General features: G+C 39.9%; 1 protein-coding gene across 1 annotated transcript in view; it reads left to right on the top strand.

Annotated features, from left to right (window-relative positions):
* SLC26A8 (solute carrier family 26 member 8) overlaps window positions 1-24,813 on the top strand; it is a 41,736-nt gene extending 16,923 nt beyond the window's left edge. The window contains exons 10-20 of the mRNA XM_032217845.1: window positions 1,221-1,334; window positions 3,879-3,956; window positions 4,612-4,707; window positions 6,450-6,556; window positions 10,012-10,081; window positions 11,398-11,490; window positions 11,574-11,708; window positions 13,379-13,705; window positions 15,882-15,936; window positions 16,315-16,508; window positions 24,553-24,813. Coding sequence (XP_032073736.1) covers window positions 1,221-1,334; window positions 3,879-3,956; window positions 4,612-4,707; window positions 6,450-6,556; window positions 10,012-10,081; window positions 11,398-11,490; window positions 11,574-11,708; window positions 13,379-13,705; window positions 15,882-15,936; window positions 16,315-16,508; window positions 24,553-24,813 — 1,530 coding nt within the window. The remainder of the gene's footprint in view (window positions 1-1,220; window positions 1,335-3,878; window positions 3,957-4,611; window positions 4,708-6,449; window positions 6,557-10,011; window positions 10,082-11,397; window positions 11,491-11,573; window positions 11,709-13,378; window positions 13,706-15,881; window positions 15,937-16,314; window positions 16,509-24,552) is intronic.
* Window positions 24,814-27,976: the final 3,163 nt, after the last annotated feature.

Raw genomic sequence — 27,976 nt, forward strand, 5'->3', positions numbered from 1 at the left:
AATTTTGAAACCCACCACTGTGTCAGTGCCTCACCAGCCATAAACCTCACCGCACTTCACTGCTATCCAGCCAATACAAACTCACAGGGTTGTCACACTTTGGATCCCTTCAATTAAAATGGGTCATCTTTTGGGACCCAGGAGGTGTGCCTCCTCTATTGTGGGGCCTGTCCCCAGAATGAAGCTCCCCCTGATATCCAGGTGGCTCTCATACTATTAGTTTCTCAGAGCATTTTGAAGACCTGGCTCTTTCCATATCAGGGCCAGATTTGCCATCTTGTGCTTTATCTGCTTTCCTATCTATTTTTTGTTGATTTGTTTTTGAATTGTATTGCATGTTAATCTATTTACTACATTACAAGCCACCTCGAGTTGTTTGGAGTCAGGCAGACCTAAATTAAATAAACTAAATTAAGTCCCTGTGGGTGCTCCTGATTAAAAGTGTGACAGCATCAGTAATGCAATTAAACTGTTCTGAAAGACTTTAAGCCTATCACAACACATAAAATCAAAGTTACAAGTCCAAAAAGAAACAACAACAGAGGTAATTGCCCATTGAAATTATGGCTTTATCTATTAGGCATTTATAGAATGGTTTTCTATAAATACCTAATAGATAAAGCCATAATTTTAATGGGCAATTACTTTTGTTGTTGTTGGTCATGCTGGCTGGGGAAATCTGGGAGTTGAAATCCACACATCTTAAACTTGCCAAGGTTGAAAAACACTGGACTATACTTTACACCTTTTGAACATGATTAGGCAGAAGTCCCTCCAGCGGCACCCGCAGTGGTGTGTCAACAGCATCACAATTGCAGATAAAACTTGGCAATCAAAGCCCACCTCCTTCTGAACATGCATTACACGTATTACACGCATGTAAAAAGAAGTGGGACTTTGGGTGCTGAAATCATGGTCACCATTGTGATGCTGCTGATCCTTCCTGTGGATTCCTCTGAGTTCTGCAGGCATTGTGCAAACCTAAACATATTCAAGAAAGCAGTAGGGTCCATTTTTCCAAAAAAGCACTGTTTATTTAAGAGATACATTAACTGTAATGACTGAATGTCTCCCTAAAACAGAAACATCTTTTGATATGGATATATTGATATTCTGAAGTTCCTCATCCTTATTTTTTCTAATGGAAAATATTTGTAGTCCTTATTTCTCAGCACAGTAATCTGAATACCAAGAGGTTTATCTTTATTTATCATGTACAGGATTTAATAGCAATTGGCCTATGCAATGTCTTCAGTTCATTTTTTAAGAGTTTTTCTGTCAGCTGTGCAATTTCTACAACTGTTATTCAGGAGAAGACTGGTGGAAAAACACAGGTGAGTTAGCTCCAGTGATGTTTCAAGTCTAGATTTGGTTGTATTTGTTAGAACATGGTTTTCTCTGCTCTTTGGACCATGCAAAATGGATGCTTTACAGAGTTTGTTAGCACGAGCAAAATGTTAAATAACTACAGCATTTGAAAAATTGTATTATCACTTCAATGGCTGCCCTTGGAGCATTATTATCAATCTCAATAGAGATGCTGTCTGCAAGAAGTCATGGGCAGAAATCTTGTTTACCCTATTAGGGTTTTTTGGTTAGACACATACATGTTTGCATAAATTTTGATTAGCATTATTATAAAATATAATTATATTTAAGTCAGAAGAACAGGGGAACTCTCCTTCAGATCAAGCTCAGTTCTTGGTGACTTGGGATTTTTTTTGGCAACTGTCAGAAATGTTTTATAGTTGTCATCCTTCAGGATATCTTTTTGACTCCTCAGTCTAACTCATTAGTGTAACGTACCTTAATCTCTCATCCAAGAAATAAACAAGTCTGGTAACATTTGTGTCCTTGAATTAGGAAATGTTGACCAAGTACACTATTGCCATCTAGATAAATGTTAAAAATGTAACAAGCATTACATGTTACAGTTTAAAAAGCAAATTAATAGATTAAGATAGTCAGTACAGAGCCATGATGGCGAACCTATGGCACGTATGCCACAGGTGGCACACGGAGCCATTTCTGAGGGCATGTGAGGCGTTATCCTGTCAGGTCCAGTGTTCATACCTCCTGAAGCTTCCAGAGGGAGAAAAATGGCCCAACGGGCAACCCGGAAGTCTGTTCCCAAACTTCTGGTTTGTGCATTGGGCCGTTCCCCCCCTCCAGACTCCAAGAAAGCCGTGCGCACATGCACGGGGCAGTGAGGGGGTCACATGAGCATGCACAGGAGCCACTTAATGGGGACCATTAAATTATGGGGTTTTGCACACGAGCATGTGCAATAGCACATGCATACTTTTGGCACCCGAGGTGAAAAAGGTTCGCCATCACTGGCATAGAGCAATGGTTCTCAACCTGTGGTCCGCAGATCCCTGGGGGCCCATGATGTCATCACAGAGAGTCTCTGAAGACTTGAAGAAATGTTATGATTTAAACTTGACTTAAGTCTTGGGTGTTCAAGGCCATGGTCATGCATTATCAAGAATTTGCTATTAAGTAGGGTAGTATGTAAGAGGCGGGGCAACTGGTCCAATGTTGAACCAAGAAATACAATATCTAGGCTGTAAACTCTGGAAAATCACTAGATTGTAGTAAAAAGCTATAGAAAATACCAACCAAAGGTAACACCATCAAATTGGCTGAACTGATGTGGCAAGAATGGTGTACTCCATGTTCCTTTAGTTTCACAATCGCATCTATTGGAACACATGCCTTCTTTGTAGCAGCACCTGCCCTCTAAAATGATGTTCCCTTCCACCCCAGATTCAAATGGCCTCTATTCAATTGACTGGTAATGATTTTGTCAATGCCAATGGTGTATAAGCGGTGCTCCAAATGTTTTGGAATTGCACCCAAGACACCCCATCTTTGCTTTCTTTTGCCAAATTATTTGAATGCTTTCACCAGGTCCTTGTATATTGTTGTTGTTGTGATGATGATGATGATGATGATGATGATGATGATGATGATGATTGGTTGCCCAATAACCCAGATGTTTAGACTGGATTTTGCAGTTTTATCCCCCTATTGAGTCCTTCCTAAAGAGCTGGGATAGGCAGAGCTCATTGTTTCATGGTGTTAAAGATATCATTGCCATATTATCTGCCATCTAGTTGTCTCCTGGATTTTGCAGTCTGGATATTGTTTCCTGGTTCCATCAAATTCTCAAAGTAGTGGTACTGTTGCTTCTAAAATGGTAAATGAATTTGTGTGACACCCTTCTCCAATGAATAAGCTTAAAAAATAAACCACCATGTATGTAATAACAAATTTTGATCTAACCACAATTGCCTTCTGTAGGCTTGGGCAGGAAAAATGAGAAGTTAAGGGAAGGTTGAGTTTTTGACAGTGCTTCTGCTTTGCCTGTACAGACAAATCATGAGTACTGCAAAAACTTTCTTTGGGAAAAACAGGGAGCAAAGCTTGGAATGGGTTTTGCCTGAATATGCCTCATCAGATTTTTAAAAATCTGCCAATCATCCCACTCCCCTCCAAGTTGGTTGTATGATATCCTACCTCCAAGTTTGAGAATCCCTGGCATAGTGAAAAAGCTTGAGTCCAAGTCAAGATCATCTAACTTAAAAACAGTAAACTTTATTGGAGGCAAGTCATGAATAGTTTTAGGAATCCAATGTCAAATTAAGAAATTGGCAGGCACTTTAGCAATAGTTAACCTTTTAATCAAATTAATAGAATTTTTTTTATGTGATGGTAGTTGAAATTTCATCATATTAATTAACATGGTACATATCATTCTGATTATGTTCTGAAAATAGACTGAGTTAGGTGGACACTTTTGACTTACAAAATATGGGAAAGAATTATCAGCATCAGGCTAACATTCTAATGCCATTTTTTTTTTTACAAATTAGCTTGCAGCTCTGATTGGAATTGCCTTAATGCTGGTGACAGGATTAAAATTGGGGTATTACTTCCAGTCCCTTCCAAATGTAAGTTAAAGTGAAAATCTGAATAATTTGGATATATAAATGTTGTGCTGAAATAGAAGATTGCTCTCTTTAAAAACCCAGGTCATCAGAATATTTATACTTGATCGTGTTATAAGTATCATTGCAGGATGTAAGCTGTTCCAAGTAAAACTGTATTTTGCAATTATTACCAATGATGACAGGCAACCTTGGAAGGATAGCTAAAGGACTTCCTCAATATCTGAAAATATTGAATGTATCAAACCTGCACACCTAATTTTACACACACACAACATCCTGCTTGGAACTGCTTATATTCTTAGACACTACCTGAATAAGTCTTAAGTTTTATTTAAGATTTGAATTATTAAGTTTCCACAAGTTTTAGACTGTGAATCTAACTGTACATATCATCATCATCATCATCATCATCATCAATGAAGGACGTTTTTAATAATTTGGTACCTGGAGCTCACCTAATTCTGGAAAATTAGAATATGTAAATATAATAATAAGATCTAAATCTTTGCAAAAGTATATAGCCCCATGATTTTGCTAATCAAACTGTTAAAGTCTATGGAAATATTTTTAGTTGCTACTACACAGTTTAGAATTTTGTGTATATTTTGTATAATATTTAGAATTGGCAGCAGTATCATTTTTTTAATTTACCTAGGCTGTTTTGGCTGCCATCGTACTCGTCAACATGTTCCCATTTCTTGAAAAATTTATGGATGTCCCTTACCTGTGGAAACAAGATAAATATGATTTTGTAAGTTTTGCATGATCTGTGCAATAATGCTAGAGAGTCAGATTAAACCAGGTAGCAGATTAATTAGCATACCATTGAACAGAGCCAGTATGCCAAATATCCTGTAACTTGGAGTCAGAAGAATGAATTTGTGGCAAAATTAGGTAAGATGATAGAGGCTAAATGTACATAAAGTAGCAAGAAGAAAAGAAAAATCTTTCAGGGTACCCCAGGTTAGATTGTGGCACCAAAGGAGAATAGGTTAGTTGGTTTTTTCACTGTGTACTTTTTCCAATGATAAATATTTTAACTATATTTCTAGAGGATACTACAATATGTGTATTAATACTTTAAAATGTCTGAAATCTATGTGAAGATTCCAGTTTAATGGGACAGGTCTAAGCTCAATAGCTATTGGAAGACAGATCCTTGATTTTTAGGTTAGTTGTTGACATTTCAGATTAGACCCATTGCATATTGCGACTTGAACACACAGTAGTTTAGTTACACTACTGCAATATTATTACAACAGTATTTTAACCAGATTTTTCAACTTTTTGGGTCTCCAGCCTTAATTGTGTTAGCCTTGCTTAACAAGATATCATCTTCAATGAGGAAATTGATGGATCTCATAACTTGCTTCATGAAATCTACTTCCTAGTCCTATTCATCATAGCCTTGACCAAAATATTTCAGTGATACCAAGGAGCACTTTCTGACTGTCTCCATATCAGTTCTTCCTGGTCTCCTAGAAAGTGGTATCTCCAAATAAATGAATTAGAACATTAGCTATGAGCCAAATGCTTGGTGCTTTTTACCACTAAGCTTTAACCTCAATGCAGAGGTGGTATTCAAAGTCCTCTCCAGTTCGGGCGAACCAGTAGTGGCAGCTGTGGGAGGCTCTGTCCACCCACCCCGATGTAATGCGTGATCTTCTATGCATGCACAGAAGGTGCGTGTGAGTGCTCACATTTGTAAAACAGTAGGGAAGGTAAGTATATCCTACCACTGCTCAAAAGTGACCATTGCTTATACTGAAGCTGCTAGAAATAAAATCTCAGAACCCCTTTTAACCAACACAGAAATTTTGGCAGTATTTATTGTACAGATAACACTATTCATCTAGCAGGATGGGTTCTGACTAATTAGAAGGACCCTGTGCCTCTAGTTTCTGACATATACTTTAGTGGAGAAGAATTGCGGTGGAAAGAGCTCCTTAAGAAGATGTTCCCAATGGTGTCCATGAGACATATTTCTTGAAAGTCACAAGGCTCCCTGCCGTATCTTAATTTTTTATATTGCTTTAACTATTAAGAATCAATTAATGAACATTTAGTGTGCTATATTTTCATTAATATTTCTACATCTCACACCGACCCCATAAAACATTTGGACAGTAGCACAATTCTCTGTTTAGAAATATGTTCACCTTCTGAGAAAAAAAATACAAACTTAAGTTCCAAAGCTATAATGCTTCCATGGAGTGGTAGAGAGGTCAGGGTGAATAACGAGAGTATTTTCCTTGGGCTATGTTTTGTAATATGTATATCAGTTGACTTTTCTTAATGTGATACATACTGTGTATTGTTTGGATATGTCTATGTGTATTGTGGTATCAGTTATTATCGTTCTTAGAACAACTGTTACAGTTAAACTGCAAGGGCTTTATCATACCAACAAAGTATTTTGCTTTAGGGTTATGGGTATTTAATTTATGATTATTAAATTATTAATCATAATGTTCCTGTTTTCATCTTTTAAAGGGAATTTGGATTGTGACCTTTCTAGTTGTCCTCTGCCTTGGGCTGGATATTGGCTTAGGAATTTCTTTGGGATTTGCCTTTTTTATATTAAGTGTCAGATCGCACAGGTATTGCTCCTACCATATTGTTGTCTTACTCCACATGACAATTTCTAATGTTAATGTTTTCTGATCCTTCTACTGTAAGATGGCTTTAACTTTAAGAAAAATATTTGATAATAACAATAACTTTGTAATAAAACTAAATGCTCAATGAAATTTTTCTTCCATCATCAAGCAGATAATAATCTGCTATCTGTTGGAAATATTCTGATTCTTGATCTCTTTCATCATATGGGAAAATATTAGTTGTCCAGTGTCATTCCTGTTCCATTTTTTTATCCAAATGATTTTAAGAGAAACCTCTTATATTGGTTTATATTTTAACATACACATCCTTGAAAATATTTTGTGTTCAAAAACATATTTGAAAAATTGATACTGATAATTCAATAATATGGCTTGAGAATAATTTATATTAATACATGATTTAGCTCTCTGACATTAGGAAGTTGAAGATAGTACCCTTGTTTTTCCCCCTGAATCCTTTCTTACATTCCATGCCCTACTTCTAAAACCTGCTTTTCTTTTCTCTCTCTGCTTTGAGGCTATATAAAAAATAGATGGAATTTATACTATATTTGCTCTAAGCTACTTTATTTTATGTTAAAAGATCCCCATACCTTCCAAAAAGTGTCTCATATATAATCCCATTTATATAAAACTAGAGCTGTAGATTTTATATAAAGGTACGCGGTGGCTCAGTGGCTAAGACACTGAACTTGTTGATCAGAATGGTCGGCAGTTTGGCGGTTTGAATCCCCAGTGCCGTGAATCGGGGTGCGCTCCCGTTACTTGCCCCAGTTTCTGTCAACCTAGCAGTTCAAAAGCATGTAAAAATACAAGTAGAAAAATAGGGACCACCTTTGGTGGGAAGGTAACAGTGTTCCCTGTTCCTTTGGTGTTTAGTCATGCCGGCCACATTACCATGGAGACATCTTCGGACAGCGCTGGCTCTTCATCTTTGAAATAAAGATGAGCACTGCTCCCCAGAGTCGGGAACGACTAGCACATATGTGTGAGGGGTACCTTACAAGTACCTTTTAGAGCTATAAAAGCTGAACTGTGCTTGTATCTTTCCACCAAAGTTGTTAGGAGGGTTGCTTTAACTGCTACCCTTTCTGATTTGCTCACTATCGTCAGGACATTACAAATGGAGCATTTTGTTTGATTAGATACTGCAAAAGACATCTGCCCCAAAATGCTGGCTTTCCCTTATCCTTTGTATTCTATCAAATGGACAAATCAGAGAACAAAGAAAAAGGACAAAGAAAACAAGGAACAAAGAAGACTTAGATGAAATGGGATGCTCAGAAGCTCTTTCTTCAGCTGCCCTCTCTATAATGAACTCTGAACATATAATTGTTGGAAGAAATGTCCATCTGGGTTCAGTTCCAAGAGGGGAAAAAGACACTGGATGCAATGATGTTTGGAAAGATGGTTTTAATGGTGGACAGGATCACAGGGCTTGAGGTCCTGGTGGAAAAAGGGGATCACATGCATTGAAGATCTTGAAGAATAAAAAAGACAGAGATGCTAAGAGCCCCTGGGTTTTACACCCTCTCTTGGGCCCCACCTTAGAGTTTTCTATTCCTGTCTAAGAAATGTATCCCATTGGCTGTCAGACTCCCAAGGGGCAGGGGTCTTAGCTAACTTTGTAGGCTGACTGTGTCCCAGGCCTGGCTGAATCTTGCTGGGTAATGTAATCTCCCCAGGTGCCATGTGGTGAGTTCTGTTACTAGATGGGTAGAGGGCTAATCCTATCATGTCCTGAGGGTCATATCTTAATCCCATCATCCTGGAGCTGAAGTGGGGGGCAGGGAGTTGCTTTGTCTTTAAAACATGTTTCTGCATTTCTCATCCAGGGAAATATAATATTCTGCCTTTTTAATATTTCCTAGGATATTTCATTTTTCTAGTAGAGAGAGGTGGGTGCTAACTTCCTTCATAATGAAACCTATAACCTTATTTGAGATGGTAATAAGTGACTCCTTTAACTGATGATTGCTGCCTTCCTGTACTTTCCCTATATTTTCTTTTTCCAGTATGTTGCTTTTTACACCTAGAAATCTGGCTCCGTTGGGTAAATAAGTAGATTTCTCATTAAAATATAGTCCTAATGCACATCTGTGTGTTCCAAAACAGATGCAGGTAGTCCTTGACTTACAATCATATCCAGAAAGCTGGTCGTAAGTCGTAAATTAGGCACATGACCAAAAGTAATTTCCCAGCCTTTTTTGTGGTGGTTGTTAAGCAAACAGAGTGGTTGTTAAACACACCTGTTCATATGAATGGGCTTTTTTTTTTTTTGGCTGGAAACCATCAGAAAGAATTGTGAATAGCAGTTACATCACTATGGAACACCGCAATCACATGATTGGGGGGGGCAGCGCAACCATTTATGAGGGCTGGAGATTGTTTACAGGCTATAATGCAGCCATTCCATCACTGTCACAACTTCAGAGTTATAAATGACCAGTTGTAAATTGAGGACTACTTACACAATGTTTTGTTATGTTTTGTTTTTCTGGTCTTTGGACAAGGAGTCCCAATGATCTTTTAGTTCTGTTTTTCTAGAAGAAACTCTTGGTTGGAAGAACAAAAAGTTCCTGTTTGGAAAACTAGATGGTGTTGGGGCTGATTGATGGCAGCCTATAACAAGAACCATTTACTTTGGTTTTGGCTTTGGAAGGTGTTTTAGTAGACCATCACTTAAGTATGAGCCAGCATATCCTGCAGATGCCCAAAAAAACACTAATGCAATCTTAGCTTCCATCAACAGAGGGATAGTTTCAAGATCATGTGAAGTGATATTGCACCGGTGAGTCCACAGAACTTGCCAGGACAGTCCTACATGTACACAGTAACTAACCCAGTTCCCGATCTCTACTCCACTCTCATTTGTTAGAATAATTAGCTACCGGATTATTCTACTTTGTGGCAAATTACTATATTTGGAACAAGTATCAATACAGCATGCAGCACCAGAGGTACTAAGCAGTCCCATACATCATTGTTTATCTAGTTTTCTTGTATGATATGCAGATATTTAAAAGAAATAGTCAACACCAGCAAATGCGACTAACCTAATGCGGAAGAAATGATTAGCTTTCAGTTCAGACCAACAACATAATATATTTCTTTTCCGCAATAGCAAGGCTTCTCTATATTTCATCAAATCAGCTCTTTCTATTGGGTACAAAAAATAATAGCATATTTCCTGCACCTTCTCCATGTAGATATAAAAGTGGGAAATATGATACAAAGGAGTCTGCACTTCATCTAGACGAGTGTAACATTATGTATAAACACAATTTGTATTCACCATTATTTGTCCCTTTTCTCTAAGAAAAACAAATATTTCAGACATATTTCTAGGGTGAGATAGGTTGGAAAATTTTGATCCATTGGTTTTATTATGTTTCATAAAGAGAAAGTAGATCCAATGTATACCCTTGTTTCAGAATGAAGATGATGATATTGGGTCAGATTCCAAACACCAATATTTATCGCCGTTTCTCTGACTACAGTGAGGTAAGAGGGAGATAGAATATATACTTTATTTGCTATAATCATTTTCCATTACCAGCAAATCAACAGCTGACAGGTCCAGATAAATTAATTTCATAAATGATTGTGTCAGGCTCTTCCCGAGACAGTGATGAACATGATTAGAAACTATTTTAACTGCATTTCATGAAATGATACACATAACAGTTGACAGCCTCTGACTGAGCAGGAAAAATAGCTTAGAATTTACCCCCATACCCAGGTGCATTGTAAACCTTTTGCACGGTTTGAAGTCAAGACTTGGAATTTCTCTTAACTCCAAAGCTCTTAATGTTCACTTATGGCAAATGTTTGTAATATTCTCCAGCTCTACCATTCTAATAGATCCATCAAGTTCAGTTGGGGTTTTTAAGCCACTAACTGACTCCTGATTCCTATTCTGTTAGGAAATTATATATAATTATCAGGATTATGATTGGTAATGTCACCTTTCATCAAGCAAAATTCTTGCCATCCTGACTACCATGCTGAAAAACATATCCTAACACACTATAATTAATAGTTGTCATGTGCACAATTTCCCCTCAATTTCTTAACCTATTATCAGCCATGAAAATATATTTTATTAATGGCAATTGTATTAATTACATTTGATTGATGCATTATTTTAATGCTATTTTATGTGCCTAAATGTACCGGGTATTAGTTTATGTTAAAAGTGAAAATTGATTTTCTATTCAAACTGCCATTTCAAGGCTGAAGATTGACACAGCCTTCCACCCTTTTGAGGTCGGTAAAATGAGGACCCAGATTGTTGGCTGCAGTAGGTTGACTCTGTAAGCCACTTAGAGAGTACTGTAAAGCACTGTGAAGTGACATATAAATCTAAGTACTATTGCTATTTCATTAGCAAATAATTTCAATGAAACTGCTAAAAACTTGCTTAAAACTTAAAATACCTGTTTTGACATTTGTTAAAACATTATCTTTCTATAATAAAATCCTACTAGAGGATTTCTAGAGTCAGTAGTTCATAGTTTGGTTGTTGTTTTTTCCCTAGGGACAAGAGAGTTCATGTTTCTGTGCATTTCTGTGTGTTTGTGTATGGGTCTGTGTGTGTGTTGAGTTTCTAAGCACCGATCTTTAGTCACGTTGCCCTCTTGTACCTACAAGAAGGAGATAATAGCATGATACCTAGGGGGCATCCATTATGTTCAATGATCAAATATAACAGCTTGAGAACACACACTATTGATTGGAATTGCAAAAAATTCCTTGCCATGTGGTAACATTTTGAAAAGGCTCTGCATCTAAAGAGGTTTGTTTTGTTTGCTTTTTAGGCCATAGAAATTCAGGGTGTGAAAATATTCCAGTGCTGTGCTTCTATCTCATTTGCAAACATGAAACATTTCAAAAAGTACATTTTGAAAAAGGTAAATTATCCTCTCCCAATAAAGTAGTTCAAAAGCTATGCACATCTAAAAACAGAAGTCTAACTTCCCTCTTTCTATTTCAGATGGATATGAAGGCAGTGCCTCTGGATGAAAATGAGATGCGAGCCTTGATCTCAGTCAGCATGTCCAGTGTTAAAGGACAGAGCAAAGACTTAAACTGTGCCTGTGTTTGTGACCCACCTGAGCTGATACCCAGGGTCAGATGTATTTCTTATCTGTGCACACATGTTTACACAGTTGCACATGTTGACTCAAAACCTTTCTTAATTCTGAGACAAACAGCACTGAGGAAAATGCTTTCCACTTTCTTACACTTACAGCCTACAGCAATAAGCCCTAAAATATTTGTTTCCTTTATTTATTAATCAAAGCGAATGTAACTCAGATAGCCATGAAGGGCTTTAAAGTTTAAAACCAGTAACTTTATTTGAATCGGGAAGCAAACTGGCAGCCAATGCAGCTCATGAGACAGAGGTATAAGATGTGCTATTTTAGGAGTGCAATAATTGTCCCTGGAGTTACATTCTCTACCAGTTGAAGCTTTTGAATACTCTTCAAAGGCAGCCCCATATAGAGTACAATGCAATAGGCCAGTGATGGCGAACCTTTTCGGCCCTGAGTGCCAAAAAGGGAGTGCACATGCACACTTGGGGCACTGAGTGCAGAAAAGGGAGCACTTCACAGGCATCTGAGCCACAACCAGGAAGAGGAGCTGCCCAGGGGGCGTGTGCACGCTGGAAAATGAACTTCTGGTCAGCAAGTCTTCTGGTTACTGCCACGCATGCGCACGCACCAATCAGCTGGCCAGCTGGCCAGCGTACATGCTCACAATGGAAAATGGAAGACCAGCTCTTCCAGTTTCTGACACTGTGGGATGCAAAAAGGCCAGCTGATTGGTGTGCATGCAAGCCAGAAACCTGGAAGAGGAACAGGAGATGCCACGCGTGCCAGGCAGCATGGTTCTGTGTGCCACTTTGGGCATGCGTGCCATAGGTTCGCCATCACGGCAATAGGCCAATCTGGAGGTGTCTAGGTCATGAATAACTAAGCACTTGAAGGAGCAGATTAAATCTGGAATGTGTAAGCAGGGCCTGCCAATCCAGGAACAAGCACAACTGTGCACAAGATGATATAATACAAGCCAGGTTGGCTCTTTTATCAACAATCAAATTCTGGATGAGGGACGCCTTATTACAGTCTAACCTGGTACCAGTAGTCGAAGACCAGGACCACTGACAGTCCACTAATAGGGTATTAGGATTAAAATCAAAGACCTGAACTGCAGAATTTAGCCTACCATTTCCTCCATAGAATAATTCATAAATTGCCTAAAGTGTGATTTTGCTAATGATCTCCAAAGCAAACGTACCCATTTTTTCATGGTATGTGGAATGTGAAAGAAGATAATGGTCTGATGAATCCAGATACCTGGCAGGGAAGTACTAGCAGGCAGAATGCTTTCCCTGCCCCTTCTAAGAATTATTTCTCAGTAGAATGGAATTAGTATGGATCACTCAATGGCTCCTGTAAACTTTTTCCCCAATCAGGAACATGGCAGAGGACTGGAAAGACTTGATATAAATCCTTACCATTTTACCCCTTACCATTCCACATTTTTCTTGGTGATAAGGAAGCAGGAGGGAATTCTGATGTTAGACATCCTCTCAAAAATTAAGACCCTTCCTCCAATATCTAAGGGAGAACTTGGAGAAAACAAGTGAAATGATAAATATGACATTAAATTGAGAGTGGCCCAAAGTTTAAGCATATGAAAATGAAGAGTCTATAAAGAGCAATCGGAAATACAGTATAATTTTCAGTGTCACCCCATTCTGTTCTAGAATCTTTTATCTCTCTTGAATTCTAGGTACCCTATAGAGAGAAACTTCAAAAGCGAGTTCCTATTGCTAATGAATCATTCTCTGCTTCTTCTTTGGCCTTGGTACGTTGGACAAGAAGCCCTTCTGATATACAATACGTCCAATCTCCAGCAAGAGAAAGTCCGTATAGCTATGCAAAGAGGAAAGAGGATCTGAATAACATGTGGTTTTCATCAGACCCTCGTTTAACAAGGTCTACAACACAGTTGTATACACTTGACTCAGAGTATGCAAGGCATAGGATTCACACTATTGTTTTAGACTTTAGCATGGTGCACTTTGTTGATTTACAAGCTTCTTGTTTATTACGGGAGGTAAGTCTCTTGTATTGTTTTAGAATTTTATTAATCTAAAAATTTGATTTAGTATATGTGTGTGTGATAGACTGTTTGGAATTTATAAATGGATATTTAATAAGCAAGATCAACTACAAGCAAGGACCTCAAGGCTTCATAAGGGACTCAAGACCTATCTCTGCCAGCTGGCTTGGGGCCTCAATGGGAGAACAGCACAGTGTAGGTGGTGATTGATCGAATAATAACAGATCCCACCTCCCTCCACTCCGTTTCCACCCATCCCATGTGTCATCTGATTTTAATATTTGGCTTTAATTTAATTTATATACTGTACAAATACTTTTTTATGACTGTAAGCCACCCAGAGTTACTCTGTGATAAGATAAGCGGCCAATAAATTTTATAATAAAATAAATAAATGCAAGCAAAACAATCAAATATAATCACTATATTTATTTTTACAGTTCCTTCATCTATATATTATTTTTCTTGCAGCAGTAAAAAAATGTTCCACACACTTATGCTTAGCCTTCTAGTTTTGAAGGTTTCCTTTTAAAAGTATGTGGTCTAGTTAACTAAATATGTAATAGGTGTTTTGAAATAATGTATTATGAATCTCATTTAACACTGAAATTACAAAGGGATGAAGAAACTGGATGAATAATGTGGCTTGCCAAATATATACAAAATTGACACTTCCCCGAAACCTTATAACATCTAATTTATAGCATAACATTTTAAAGAACACAAATTTTGAAACACTACAGGTAGTCTGGTGATACAGATCATGTAATTTGATCAGAAAATAAATAACGAGAAACACGAAAGGATTGGTTTATTTTTCTCTACAAAACCGAAGTCCCACAGTGGAGTGAATTTTCATGTTTAGATATCACAGAATATAAAATTCTGGCTGTGATACCCATGTCAGCATAAAGCAAAAAATGTGATACATTTTATGCATGAAGCACACAGTACAGTTTGTCCAAATATGAGTAGAGATGTGTACCTAATGCATAATTTGAGTAGCTAATCCAGGATGGCCCTACATTGATTCCTTTTTTATTAGAAAAATATATGACCTTGATTCAGTCTTATCTACCTCAATGAACAAGACACTAGAATCGGGGCACTGGGCTTTGATTAATCCACCAGCAGTATCAGTAACCCAATGCACAGCAGAAACCAAACACGGGAACATCCAATTCCTCATGTTATCTAGACTGATCATGAAGCCAATCACCTAGAACAGCAGTCACCAACTGATGGTCCATGGACCACTGGTGGTTCCCGAGAAAATTTTTGTGGTTCACAGAAAAATTATTTGCATTTTTTTATATTGCACTAAATGCTATTTATCTTTTTTAAAAAATTCATATTAATAGCCCGCAGGATTTAAACTTATGAATTTAGTAGTCCCTCAGATCCGAAAGGTTGGCGATTCCTGCCCTAGACTACATAGATCTGCCCCAAGTTTTCATGAAAAATAGATTTTCTTTTTAAAAATATACTGTTAAACAAACATATGCAGCACTTCACCCACACATGACTTCAATTTGAACTGTCAGTAGATTTGCATCAGTGTTGGGTTGCTAACCAGTTTGCTCATGCTTGCGCGCATGCGCAGAAGTGTCTAGGCGGGGGGCGTAGCCTCCCACTGCCGCCACTACCAGTTTGGCCGAGCCAGGCCAAACCAGCAGCAACCCACCTCTGATTTGCATGATATTTAGTAATCAACTGTTTTATCTTACTATCAATAAATATTAATGATTTGATATGAGAAGTTGGGCTTCATTATGAGATAAGCTGTTCTGAGATGTATTTGCCAAGTAAACCAAATTATAGCAAAAACATATTTGCCTTAGACATGTAAGATAGATGCATTATTTCTGGACATCCCGTACATGACATTGTTTACCAAAGAGGTATAAGAATTTATATGACTCCCCCAAGTATAAAGGGCATTACTTAAACTCCACCAAATTTATGGGCTGATAATCTGCAAAAGAAAAATAGATTCACCACAATGGAAATATACTTAGCTATCCAAATCCCAGCCATAGGGCTATGCTGGTTGGGAATTGTAACAGACTTAGTCCCTATGTATCAGCTTAAAGAAGCTCTTTTATCAAATTGTCTCAATCTCTGAAAATGATATCATAACTAATTATCATATAATGGCTTCCTTTTATAGCTCTGTCATGTCTTTCAGAACATTGGAATCACAATCCTGATTGCTGCCTGTCATCGTGAGTATAGGCACAGTGGTGGGATTCAATTTTTTTTAGTATCGGTTCTGAGGGCGTGGCAGGGGAAGGATACTGTAAAATCTCCATTCCCTCCCGATCAGCTGGGACTCGTGAGGAAGAGAATAGATGGGGGCGGGTGCCAGTCAGAGGTGGTATTTACTGGTTCTCCAAACTACTCAAAATTTCCAGAACTGGTCAGATCCTGCTGAATACCACCTCTGGTAAAGGTATAGTAATTATCTATATGCAAGATAGACAATAGATAATGTAACCCAATTGTAGGCTATAGCATGAACTGATAAACAAACAAACAAATGTCTCTTTTTTAAAAAATAATTCTACAACCGCATGTAATATTTCTGCCTTTTTATCTCACAGCCACTGTGATAAAAACTTTTGAAAATAATGATTTCTTTGACCAATGTGTTACTAAAGCCCGGTTCTTTCCTACTCTGCATGATGCAATACTCTTCGCTGTGGAGCCAAACCTCTTGGAAGAGATGGTTCCAATGGAAACCCAAAATGAAGCTCCTGAGGATGTGATGGCAGGAATGAATTTAGATGATGAAAAGGTATGATACTTAAGTGAAGGTTCATGATAAATGTACCAACGTGATTAACACTGGAAAGCCTTCATTTCAGTCTATGAATTATTGCTGCATTATAGTTACAAGGGACATCTCAGAATACTCCCTGTGAAGATGATTTGCAATTATTTTTTTAATTCATTCCTAGGATTTTGCTGAACACTTATATTGTTCTGCTACATGGTTCATGATTCAGATTTCTTCCTGTCATTGACATAATCTTTTTCAAGATTCTCTCTATCCCTAGATTAAATACGTCAACAATGATTATTACAGTGCTTATCCTCTTATAGTGCTTATCCTGCTGCCAGTCCAGTATGACACTCAGTTGTGTTTCTAGGGAAAACACACTGCACCTAGGAAAAGCCAATAAAAATCATCCAACCAGAATCTTCCATGGATTTCAACACAGCTGAGATGCTTCCTATTAAGCTAAATGTACAGAGCAGGATTATGTCTCATTTTGCCAATCTGCTGATTTTGCCAGCCTCTCTCTGAGGGTTGCACATTCAGGGAAACACCTAAACAATAAAGGGACACCCATGTATAGTATAAGGTAAAGGTTGCCCTTGCACATATATGCTAGATGTTCCTGACTCTAGGGGGTGGAGCTCATCTCTATTTCAAAGACGAAGAGCCAGTGCTGCCCAAAGATGTCTCCATGGTCATGTGGCTGGCATGACTAAACACCGAAGGGGCATGGAACGCTGTTACCTTCCCACTAAAGGTGGTTCCTATTTTCCTACTTGAATTTTTATGTGCTTTCGAACTGCTAGGTTGGCAGAAGCTGGGACCAGTAATGGGAGCTCATTCCGTTACATGGCACTAGGGATTTGAACTGCTGACCATTCTGATTGACAAGCTCAATGTCTTAGCCACTGAGCCACCGTGTCCTGATTATTTAATACCTCTAGATCAGAGGTCTACAAGCTCTGGGCCATGTTGGTGGCCTGTTAGAATCTGGGCCACACAACTGGAGATGAGTGGTGGGCAAGCGAGAGAAACCGAAACCATTCCCCTCTCCCAGTCCATGGAAAAATTGTCTTCCATGAAACGGATTCCTGGTGCCATAAAGGTTGGAGACTATTGTTCTAGAGCATCTACATCAGGAATGTCAAATTCAATTTCATTGAGGACCACATCAGGGTTGTGTTTTATCTGTGGGGGCAGCCAGTGTATGTGTGTGTGTGGCCGGGGGTGTGGTCAGGGTGGGCATGCCTAGCTCTACATCACTCATCAAAGCTCCATTTTTGGCCATGATGGTCTCCTGCAGCCCTTTGCCAGCAAAAATAGAGCTCAGGGAGATCTCATGCAGCCCACCTGGGCTCCATTTTCACTGCAGAGGGCTGCAAGAGACTGTCGTGGCTGAGGGCCTGGACCGGCCATTTATGGCCTTTCCAAGCTTCGTTTTCACTGGCAGATCTGTCTCCTGGGCCTTGAGTTTGACACCCCTAATCTACATGAATGCAGCTACAAACGTATCTTTTTATAGCTGCCATACTGATGTGAAGACATCAAGGGTGAGGGCAGGAAGGAACATTACTGTGTTGTGATACATACATTGCAAAATATTACCTTTCCCACTTTTCAGATTTAATCTATGTGCAGAACAAACATATGCAGGTGTCAGCCCTTCTTCATTCAAAAATCAGGAAAGAAAACCACAGGACTCCATTGGTAGAAATCAAGTGTACTTTTGCTAATTATAAATGAATAGAAGTGAAGCTAAGCGAAGACTGGTTATTTAGGCGCAAAAGCGAATAATATATTGTATAATTCATTCCCCTCCCCTTGGCATCCTGTGCACAGTCCAATCATAATTCTCCCAATTGTCAGGTGTGAGATAACTTCGAAAGGCATCACCAGGAGGGGATGCTAGTCCGTTGGCCTTGGCGGGAAACACTCCTCCTCCACATGCGCAGTAAGGTGGATAGTTCAAAATCTAGAATCTTCCTCCAGCACAACAAAGAGTCCCCTCCCAAATACCATGCCCCCACTCCCCGTTTTAATGGCAGCCAAAGCAGCAGCAAAGTGGAGGCTGACATCCGGCCCTCCTCCAGAAAAAGGCGGTCAGACCTGGAAAACAACAAAGCACAAACAAACAGACGAACAACAAGAAACGGAAAGTGAAAAAAAGGGGAGGGAGAGAGAGAAAAAGTCAGGAAATATGAGAAACTAGGGCTTGTCAGGATAAGCAGAATAGAATCGGTGGAGCAATTTAGGGGCCCGGACATGGGATTTGTCCACCCATTCGGCATGAGAAGGGGGAAAATGTTTCCAAGCCACCAGATACTGAACACGATTCCGCCATCTGCAGGAGTCCAAAATTTTGCAGACCTCGAAATGTTGTTCACTATCAATCAACAGCGGGGCGGGCAGTGGATCAACAGGCGGACGCAAAGACGAAAAGCGAACAGGCTTTATGAGGTTAACATGAAAAACAGGATAGACTCGGTTGAGGTGTTTAGGCAGCTGCAGCCGAACGGAAACAGGATTGATGACCTTGATAATAGGAAATGGGCCAACATACTTAGGCCCCAACTTCTTGGATTTCTGGGGAGTTTGAAGAAACTTGGTAGACAGATAAACCTGATCACCCACTTTGTAATCAGACGGCTGAGTCCATTTTTTATCCGCCTGTTTCTTATGTGCGCGATGCGCAGCGTCCAAAGTTTGGAGTGCTAAAGGCCAAACATGCCGAAGGCGATCACTCCACTCAGAGGGAGACGAGACTTGCGGCTGCTCATGAGGAACTTCAGGAATAGGCACAAAAACCTGTCCAGACACCACCCGGAAAGGGGTGAACCCAGTGCTGCTATGCACAGAATTATTATAAGCCACCTCCGTATGCGGCAACAAGTCCACCCAATCATCTTGCTGGTAGTTGATGAAACAACGTAAATACTGCTCCAGAACAGAATTAGTCCTCTCACAAGCCCCATTAGTCTGAGGGTGGTGGGCGGAGCTTAAGCCCTGGGCGGAGCCAATCTGTTTAAGAAATTCCCTCCAGAACACGGAGGTGAACTGCACACCCCTATCTGAAATGATGTAGTCAGGTACCCCATGTAAGTGGTAAACATGAGAGATGAACATTTTTGCGAGAGTCTTAGCAGATGGAATCTTGGGGCAAGGGATGAAGTGGACTTGTTTGGAGAACAAGTTGGTGACCACCCAGATGACGGTGTGCCCCTGGCTCTCAGGGAGCTCGACAATGAAGTCCATAGAAATCTCCTTCCACGGGGCGACAGGGCGAGCCACAATCTGGAGCAAACCCTGCGGTTTCCCTGGCGGGCGTTTAGCAGCAGCACAAACGGGACAACTGGCGACATAAAGTTCAAAGAAGGCCACCAAAACTGCCGTTTCACGAGATGCAGCGTCTTCACGAAACCAAAATGCCCCGCCATCCAGGAATCATGAGCCCATTGGAGAACCACCAGACGAAGAGATGCAGGGACATAAAGTTTCACCCCAATCCATGGCAAGTCATCCCTCATGGTGCATTCATTTACATGCTGCTGGAACCATTCATCATGAGCGAGGGCGTTCTTGAGATTGGAGAGAAAATCCTGGGACATCTCTACTTTAGAACATGCCTGATGTCTAGTAACCACAGGAGCAGCGAGACTTGTCACGGGAATGACCGGCTGGACCACGCTGAGCTTTGAACAGTTGTACTGAGGAAGTCTGGACAAAGCATCAGCCATGAAGTTCTTACCACCCGGAATATATTTCAGGATGAAATTAAAACAATTGAAATGCTGAGCCCAGCGCATCTGCTTAGGAGAAAGTTTCTGGGGAGTTCTCAAAGCTTCTAAATTCTTATGGTCAGTCCACACCTCGAACGGGTGCTTAGCACTTTCCAGAAAATGGCGCCATGTGGCCAAAGCCCAACGAACAGCAAACACCTCCTTCTCCCAGATGGCCCAACTTCTTTCTATGTCAGTGAGTTTGCGAGAGGTGTATGCGCAGGGTTGCAAGTTACCTTGATCATTGGCCTGAAGCAACACGGCCCCCACCGCCACGTCGCCTGAACCACAAATGGTGCATCCATGTCCGGGTGCTTCAGGACCGGTTCCTCAGCAAAAAGTCATTTTAATTTCTCAAAGGCAGCTTGACATTCCATGGTCCAATCCAATGGCTTGCTAGGTCTGGGTTTCGGCCCACCTTTAGACTTCAATAGGTTAGTAATGGGAAGAGCTATCTTAGCAAAAGAAGGGATGAACTGGCGATAGAAATTGGCAAATCCCCAAAATTTCTGCAACTGCCTGCATGTACGAGGGGCCTCCCACTCAGTGACTGCTTTGACCTTAGCGGGGTCCATCTCCACACCCGCGTGGGAGATATGATAGTCTAGGTAGTCCACCTTCTCTTGATGGAATTCACATTTGGACAATTTGGCATAAAGCTCCGCGGCTCGAAGCTTCTTCAGCACCGCACGAACCAGCTTTACGTGTTCCTCACGTGTTTGCGTGTAAATAAGGATATCGTCTAAATATATGATAACGCCTTTGTAAAGATGGTCATGCAACACCTCATTAATCAATTGCATGAAAACCACAGGCACCCCCTGCAGCCCAAATGGCATCACACGGAACTGGAAACAGCCAAGGGGACAGTTGAAAGCTGTTTTCCACTCGTCACCCTCCTTAATACGGACTCTATAGTATGCTTCCCGCAAGTCCAGTTTAGTAAAAATGCAGCCCTTGCCCAGTTGGGCCAGCATGTCCTTCATCAGTGGTAATGGATAGAGGTTCTGGGCAGAGATAGCGTTTAAATTTTTGAAATTAACACATAATCTGAGAGAGCCATCTTTCTTTTCTCTGAATAGCACAAGAGCTGCCACCTTGGGTCTAGCCAGTTCAGTGAAACCCCTCTCCAAGTTTTTGTCAATGAATCTCCTCATTTCCTCCATCTCCCTAGGAGACATAGAATATATCTGGGGCTTGGGAAGCATCATTCCAGGCAAAATATCGATGGTGCAATCAGTGGGTCTGTGGGGGTGGAGCTTATCAGAAGATTTCTCACTAAATACTCCTCTCAGATCCCAATATTCCTTCGGAATTTTCTCTTCCCCTTCAATCCTCTCCTGTCCCCTGGCTGCCAAAGTGGGGTTGGAATCAGCAGGGTCTGGGGTCTCAACCTCCCTTTCAGGGATCGCGCTAGTGTGAATGCGTAACCACCCCTTCCTCCAGTTAATGCGAGGGTTCCATTTACGAAGCCAGGGGAGTCCTAAAATAAGGGGCCGGTCCATGCCAGGTGCCACAATAAAAGTGATTAATTCCTGATGGGTTCCCATCTTCATCTCTAAAGGCTCAATAGAAAAATGAGCAGGGCCCCCTCCCTCAATAGAACCATCAATTTGGCAAAAAACAATAGGGGTTTTTAAAGTCCTCAACTTCAAACCCAGTTTTTCCACCATTGCCGGACTAATCATACAGCAAGAACAGCCGGAATCCAGCAGAGCTAAAAGCTTTTCAGTCTCGCCAGCAGGTGGCACCCTTAGTTCAATAGGGATCAGCATGGGGCCTTTGTTTGAACTCACCCAACGATGCGAGCGGTCGTCATCTGATTCGTCAGACGAGCTGGAGCTAACGTCACCCTCCTCCACCTCCGGCAGGAAATGCTGGGGGACACTTTCAGCAATGCACGCAGCCTCTCTCTTCTTGCCCGGGGCCTTACTTGCCCTCCCCTCTCTTCTGGGAGGGGGTGGAGCGGTCTGAGCCATTTTAACGCAGCAATTCACTGCGCAATGGCCTTCCTTTCCGCAGCGGAAGCACGTGAAAGGCTTGGCCTTGCCAGCGAAGCTTCCCTTCACTTCTGGCGCGGGGGGGGGGGGCTTTTTGGGCTGATGGGGGGGGCGACTTCTCCACTTCTCCCTCTTTCATGCATTGAAGCCTGGCCAAATCTAATTCAACATCTGCTGCGTGTTCATACCAAGTAGTCACTCGGCAGGGAAGGTGTCTGTTAACGCACTGTTGGTAAATTTTTTCATTCAATCCCCCAGCGAATTGATCTAACAAAGCGTCTTCTGATCATCCCCTCATATAGGCTGACAGCTGTTGAAACTCTTGAATGTACTCAGCCACCGGTCTATTTCCCTGCTTCAGGGCTATAAATTTCACCTTCCCGCGTTTCTCAATCACCGGGTCATCAAACCTCTTCATTGCAGCCATAAAGTCATTAAAATTCCTCAGGAGAGGGGAATTGCATTGGTGTAAGCCCACCATCCATTCGGCCGCTTTTTCCTCCAATGAGAGTAAAACCATCCTTGCTCTCATATCATCAGTTTTTAAATCCGGGCCATAAATCTCCATATAGTTCCAGACCTGTATGATAAACAACCCTAAATTTTTTGGATTGCCATTATATTTCACTGTTAAGGGAGGGACTTTTGCCATTCGGCGTCGCCTGCCCCCCCCTACTCTTTGAGCGGCCCTAGCTGGGGGGGGGAGGCTGGTTCTGGGTTTCCTTGCTCCCAACCCCCCTCGGCCTCTTCACCCTCCCTTAACCTGTGCATGGAGTACCTTTGCTCAAACTCTTCAGCTTGCTCCCTTTCCACTGCTCTTCCACGGGTCTTGCGTTCGGACATAGCTTCCTCGAGGAGTCGCATGGCGTGGGACAATTTGTAATCCTCTTCCCCAGCGTCACCCCATTCTGCTGATTTTTTTCCCGGTTTCCTTCTCGTGACTCCCGCATCCAACTCCTCCGACTCCTCTTTTTGTCTCACACCCAAAGTCCATCGGGGATGAACAGTAGGCTCTTCCACCCTTAGACTAGCCAGCCTTTCAGTTAAAGATGGTTCTGCTGCCACCCCTTCAGTTTCCTCTTGATCACTCACGTGCAAAGACATTATTTTTCTTTTTGTGAGAACACCCCCCTCGGTAGGTTGTAGCTCCTGGTGGGGTAGAGGTGAGTCTTCGATAAATTGTCAGCCCTTCTTCATTCAAAAATCAGGAAAGAAAACCACAGGACTCCATTGGTAGAAATCAAGTGTACTTTTACTAATTATAAATGAATAGAAGCGAAGCTAAGCTAAGTCTAAATATTTAGGCGCGAAAGCGAATAATATATTGTATAATTCATTCCCCTCCCCTTGGCATCCCGTGCACAGTCCAATCATAATTCTCCCAATTGTCAGATGTGAGATAACTTCGAAAGGCATCACCAGGATGGAATGCTAGTCCGTTGGCCTTGGCAGGAAACACTCCTCCTCCACATGCGCAGTAAGGTGGACAGTTCAAAATCTAGAATCTTCTTCCAGCACAACAAAGAGTCCCCTCCCAAATACCATGCCCCCCCTCCCCGTTTCAATGGCAGCCGAAGCAGCAGCAAAGCGGAGGCTGACAGCAGGATTCATATTATATGGGAGTAGCATAGGAGAATCTTTTCATGTAAATGTCTATGGAGATTCTCAGTCATCCAAGTCATGGTTGTCCCAAAGGTGTTTTTTCAAGAGGCAACTGGACTTTCTGTTTTTTCTTTGAAGATGTTTTGCTTCTCATCCAAGAAGCTTCTTCAGCTCTGACTGGATTCTTCACTACCCATTCAGAGCTGAATAAGCTTTTTGGATGAGAAGCAAAACGTCTTCAAAGAAAAAACAGAAAGTCCAGTTGCCTCTTGAAAAAGCATCTTTGGAACTTTTCATGTAAACTTTCTCAAGCATAATCTAACCACTGACTTTATACTTTTTCTCATAGTAATGGGCTTCTAGCTCAGCTGAAGACTTTAATGTTATTTATTTTTAAGTAACTGAGAACAGGATTGCCACTTTGGGATAAAGCTAAACGAATAATATTATTCCCTTTAAAGGTTGATTTCTCCCTAAACTAGATCCAGTGAACTAATTAGTTTAACTTTGCTAAATGATTCCTTTATTTTTCTGGAATCATGGCAAAGACTCTTCTGTATTTTGCATATGTAAGATCCTTGTAATATTCAGTTTGGTGGATAAGAAAGATGGATGTACAGTATGGATGCATAAATGTGAATTTCTGTATATGTAGGCATTATATATTTGTGTACATTTCAGGATATAAGAAGTTACCACTCTGTGAGAAGTAAGCAATCAGAGAGGACTCAACAGTCCAATGGGATCAGAGATGCCTCCACACCCAAAACTGTTCAAAGTGAAACCTACATAGAGGAGCCCATATCTGATCTTTTCCGCACATTTTCTCTCCAGAGTGACTTAGAAGGTACTTCTCATCACCCTATTGAAACAACTCCCCTTGAGGACAATGAAGATGATCAAGAATGGGAAGGAAAGTGGAATTATTCCAGAGAAATGTAAATTATGAGATCGATTCAAATTAACTAAATAAACAAAGCAAAAATATAATGCAATTAATCTGGACTTCTTCCTCCCAGTCCCCTGGGAGTAATATCCTAGGTTAAATGGTTACCCCTTTTTTATTGACATTATTGAAAAATGTTGCAACATTTATATAACCAATAATTCATTGAGAGAAAAAATATATATTTTCTTTAAAAAGTACATTTTGAGTAGGCAATGAAATGTACTATAAAGCTATTAATATGCAAAGCATTTATTAATTAATTTATTCTTTTTACTGTGTAGGTTTTCTAGCTTCCCAAAAGAAATTTCTTACTTAACTGCAAATGGTTTGCTGTTTTAATACTTCAAATAATAAATTTTGGATGTATAAATGTTGCCATATTTTAGACTCCAAGTTTAGATACCTGATGTCTGATAAGCAAATGTTTATTCTCCAAAGCAGTACATTTAGGTTAGTTTAAAGGAATATTAAGTTTTACTTCAGATTCAGATAAGAAACATCATTCAAGTTGTCGTATATTTGTAGGTCACCGTGTTAAAACGTTAACATTCTTGACCATTTTAACAGTTTTATTGTTTATGTACATTCATGCTTTTACATATTGCATTTTTATACTGAACTACTGAAGCTTGCTTCAAATCCAGTAGGCAAAAGTTACCTGTAAATGTTTTTTAAAGTACCATTTCGCTTTTTCTCCCAACACAATTTTCACTATGGATATAATCTAGTGTACTTCATTAATGATGTGGTTGCTGCTGCAGTCAAGGACGGGAAGTGTCCAGCTCTGACTGACTGTTTTGGCTGCTGCAGACAGATCCCCTTCCCTTCTTCAGTGCTAGAAGCTGCACACTGTGTCATTTTGACTTGAGATGCAAAAGAGATTAGATATATATCTCCCAGTGCAATACCTATTTCACTTTCCAAAACTGTTGTCAAATTTTATGTGACCACCTTATGAGCACAAGTTTAGCATTCTTTGGAAGCTGACTAGTATTGTGTTATATAGAAGGTTGATTTAACCATGAAAGAGAACTGTGTTCTTCCATGTGTGTATTGCTCTTAAGAATATAAACACTACCCTGCTGGATTGGACCATTGATCCACTTACTGTTTTTACATTGGCCAATCAACTGTACAAGGAAGCCAACGGAGTCACTGAGTACATTATAGATTTTCTGCTGCTTCAGCAAACAAGGGGCTTCACACAGCTATAATTTTACTGTTTTTTATTACTTTGGTGAAAGAGGGCGGTGTAACTTGGCTACTCCAGTCCAACTCTACAGTTATACACAAAACATCCTTCCAGGTGCTGTCAGCTACAAAAACAAAAATGGGTTTACTGTTGGCACTTCCATTACCTTGCAGCTCTGGACAAGGCTGAAGTTCACATGTTATCAATCATTCCCTCCTGCTTCACTCCAGGTTTCTGTTGGACATGGTTTAGTGCTGTTCCAAAATAATGCTATATTCAGAAATAATGGAATCAACACAAGCACAAGCGCGAATAACAAATCAGATGGTAAGACAACTGGACTGATCATTGAATACATTCCATGCACCAACATACAATCACCCAATACCTACATATTTTAAGGCAATCAATTATTGTTTTCTACTAGTAGGTGACACTTGAAGGGAGAGAAAGCAAAGCCAGGACAAGCCGCCAATCAATTTCCTTTGGTTTCACATTAAAATGGTCAACATCAATCACTGGCATTGTGACAGTGTTAGGACAAGGTGTGGCAACTGATACCAAATTTAATCCCAACATACTCTTCTGTTGGCTTATGGTTTGGGAAATAGCACTGCAATAAGAATCTTGAGATTTGTGAAAACCAATTATATAAAATATGACTTTTTATTTATGTGTGATTCTAGATAATTGCTTATTTGATCATCCAAGTAAGCTATGGTTTAGGGTAGTATATGAACTAGGTTCTGCTGGATATAAAGGTGACGATTCTTTTATTGCACATATCACATCCCATTTTCTGCACATCAATTAAAATGAAAAATATATGAAACAATATGAAAACTACCAGTATTTAAGAACAATTCCTGTAGGTCATTGTTTACCATTTAGTATTATACTTTTGGAGAACCATACAAGGATTATTGGGCTTCTAGTAATTCCTTGTTGAGAGTTTATTGAACATCACAGCTGTATTTCAAAGCTTTTTGAAAGTACATTGAACAAAATAAAGTAAATGATTTATCTGTCTCATGCACAAAATCCCTTTGTTTTATTATGTTGTGACTGTTGTATGCATTACTTGACAATTTTGTCTGTAGGGCTATTCCAGGAGTATATTCCTTCTTTCAGTTTAATATGAGAAACACTACCAAGATTTTTAAACACATTTCTTAAAAAGATTATTTAATGGACCATTGTCCCTTATTTACTTTTTAATGGTAGATTTTTTTCTGTCCATGAAACATAAAGGAAGCTCACAAACACAGCTCTCAATTTTATAAGAACCCCTTTTTATTAGTGTTCAATCATTGAAAATTTCTAAGACTTTTCACAGTTAGAAACAGAGTTGGTCCCTTTCCAAATAAAGTTACTTAATTTTAGTAACATTGCTATGGAAGAAAAGTGTGGATTATTTTATACAATTAAAGTTATATAAATCAATGCTTCTCTAAGGCATTTTTTCAGTGTTATTTGGGAGTAAAAACAACTATTAAATGGTATGGATTCAACATTCATTTCTTCATTCATAAAAAATAACATTTGATTCAGATAATGGGCATAGATTATTTTTATCAATTCATCCTTGTTAGAAACTTCCCTCCACATACACATAATGTATGATATTATGGATACCTCACAATGTGCCACAGCAAATAACAATTTCAAAAGGGACAGGAATTCGAAAACTACAATATTAATATATTTCTGGAGCAACCTAAAGTTGAATGAAGCTCGATACATAGATACTTGAGAAGTTCTTATTTTCCAGGATAGATGGGGTGACTGAAACTTTCCATAAGCTTATGTGGATGTGTACAGGTAGTTCCTGACTTATTTGAGCCTAAAATTTCTATTGCTAAGTGAGACAGTTAAGTGAGTTTTGCCCTATTTTATGACCTTTATTGCCACAGTTGTTAAGTGAATCACTGCAGTTAAGTTAGTAACTCAGTTGTTAAGTAACT

This window comes from Thamnophis elegans, chromosome 5, assembly GCF_009769535.1.
Source record: "Thamnophis elegans isolate rThaEle1 chromosome 5, rThaEle1.pri, whole genome shotgun sequence".
Classification (NCBI taxonomy): Eukaryota; Metazoa; Chordata; class Lepidosauria; order Squamata; family Colubridae; genus Thamnophis; species Thamnophis elegans.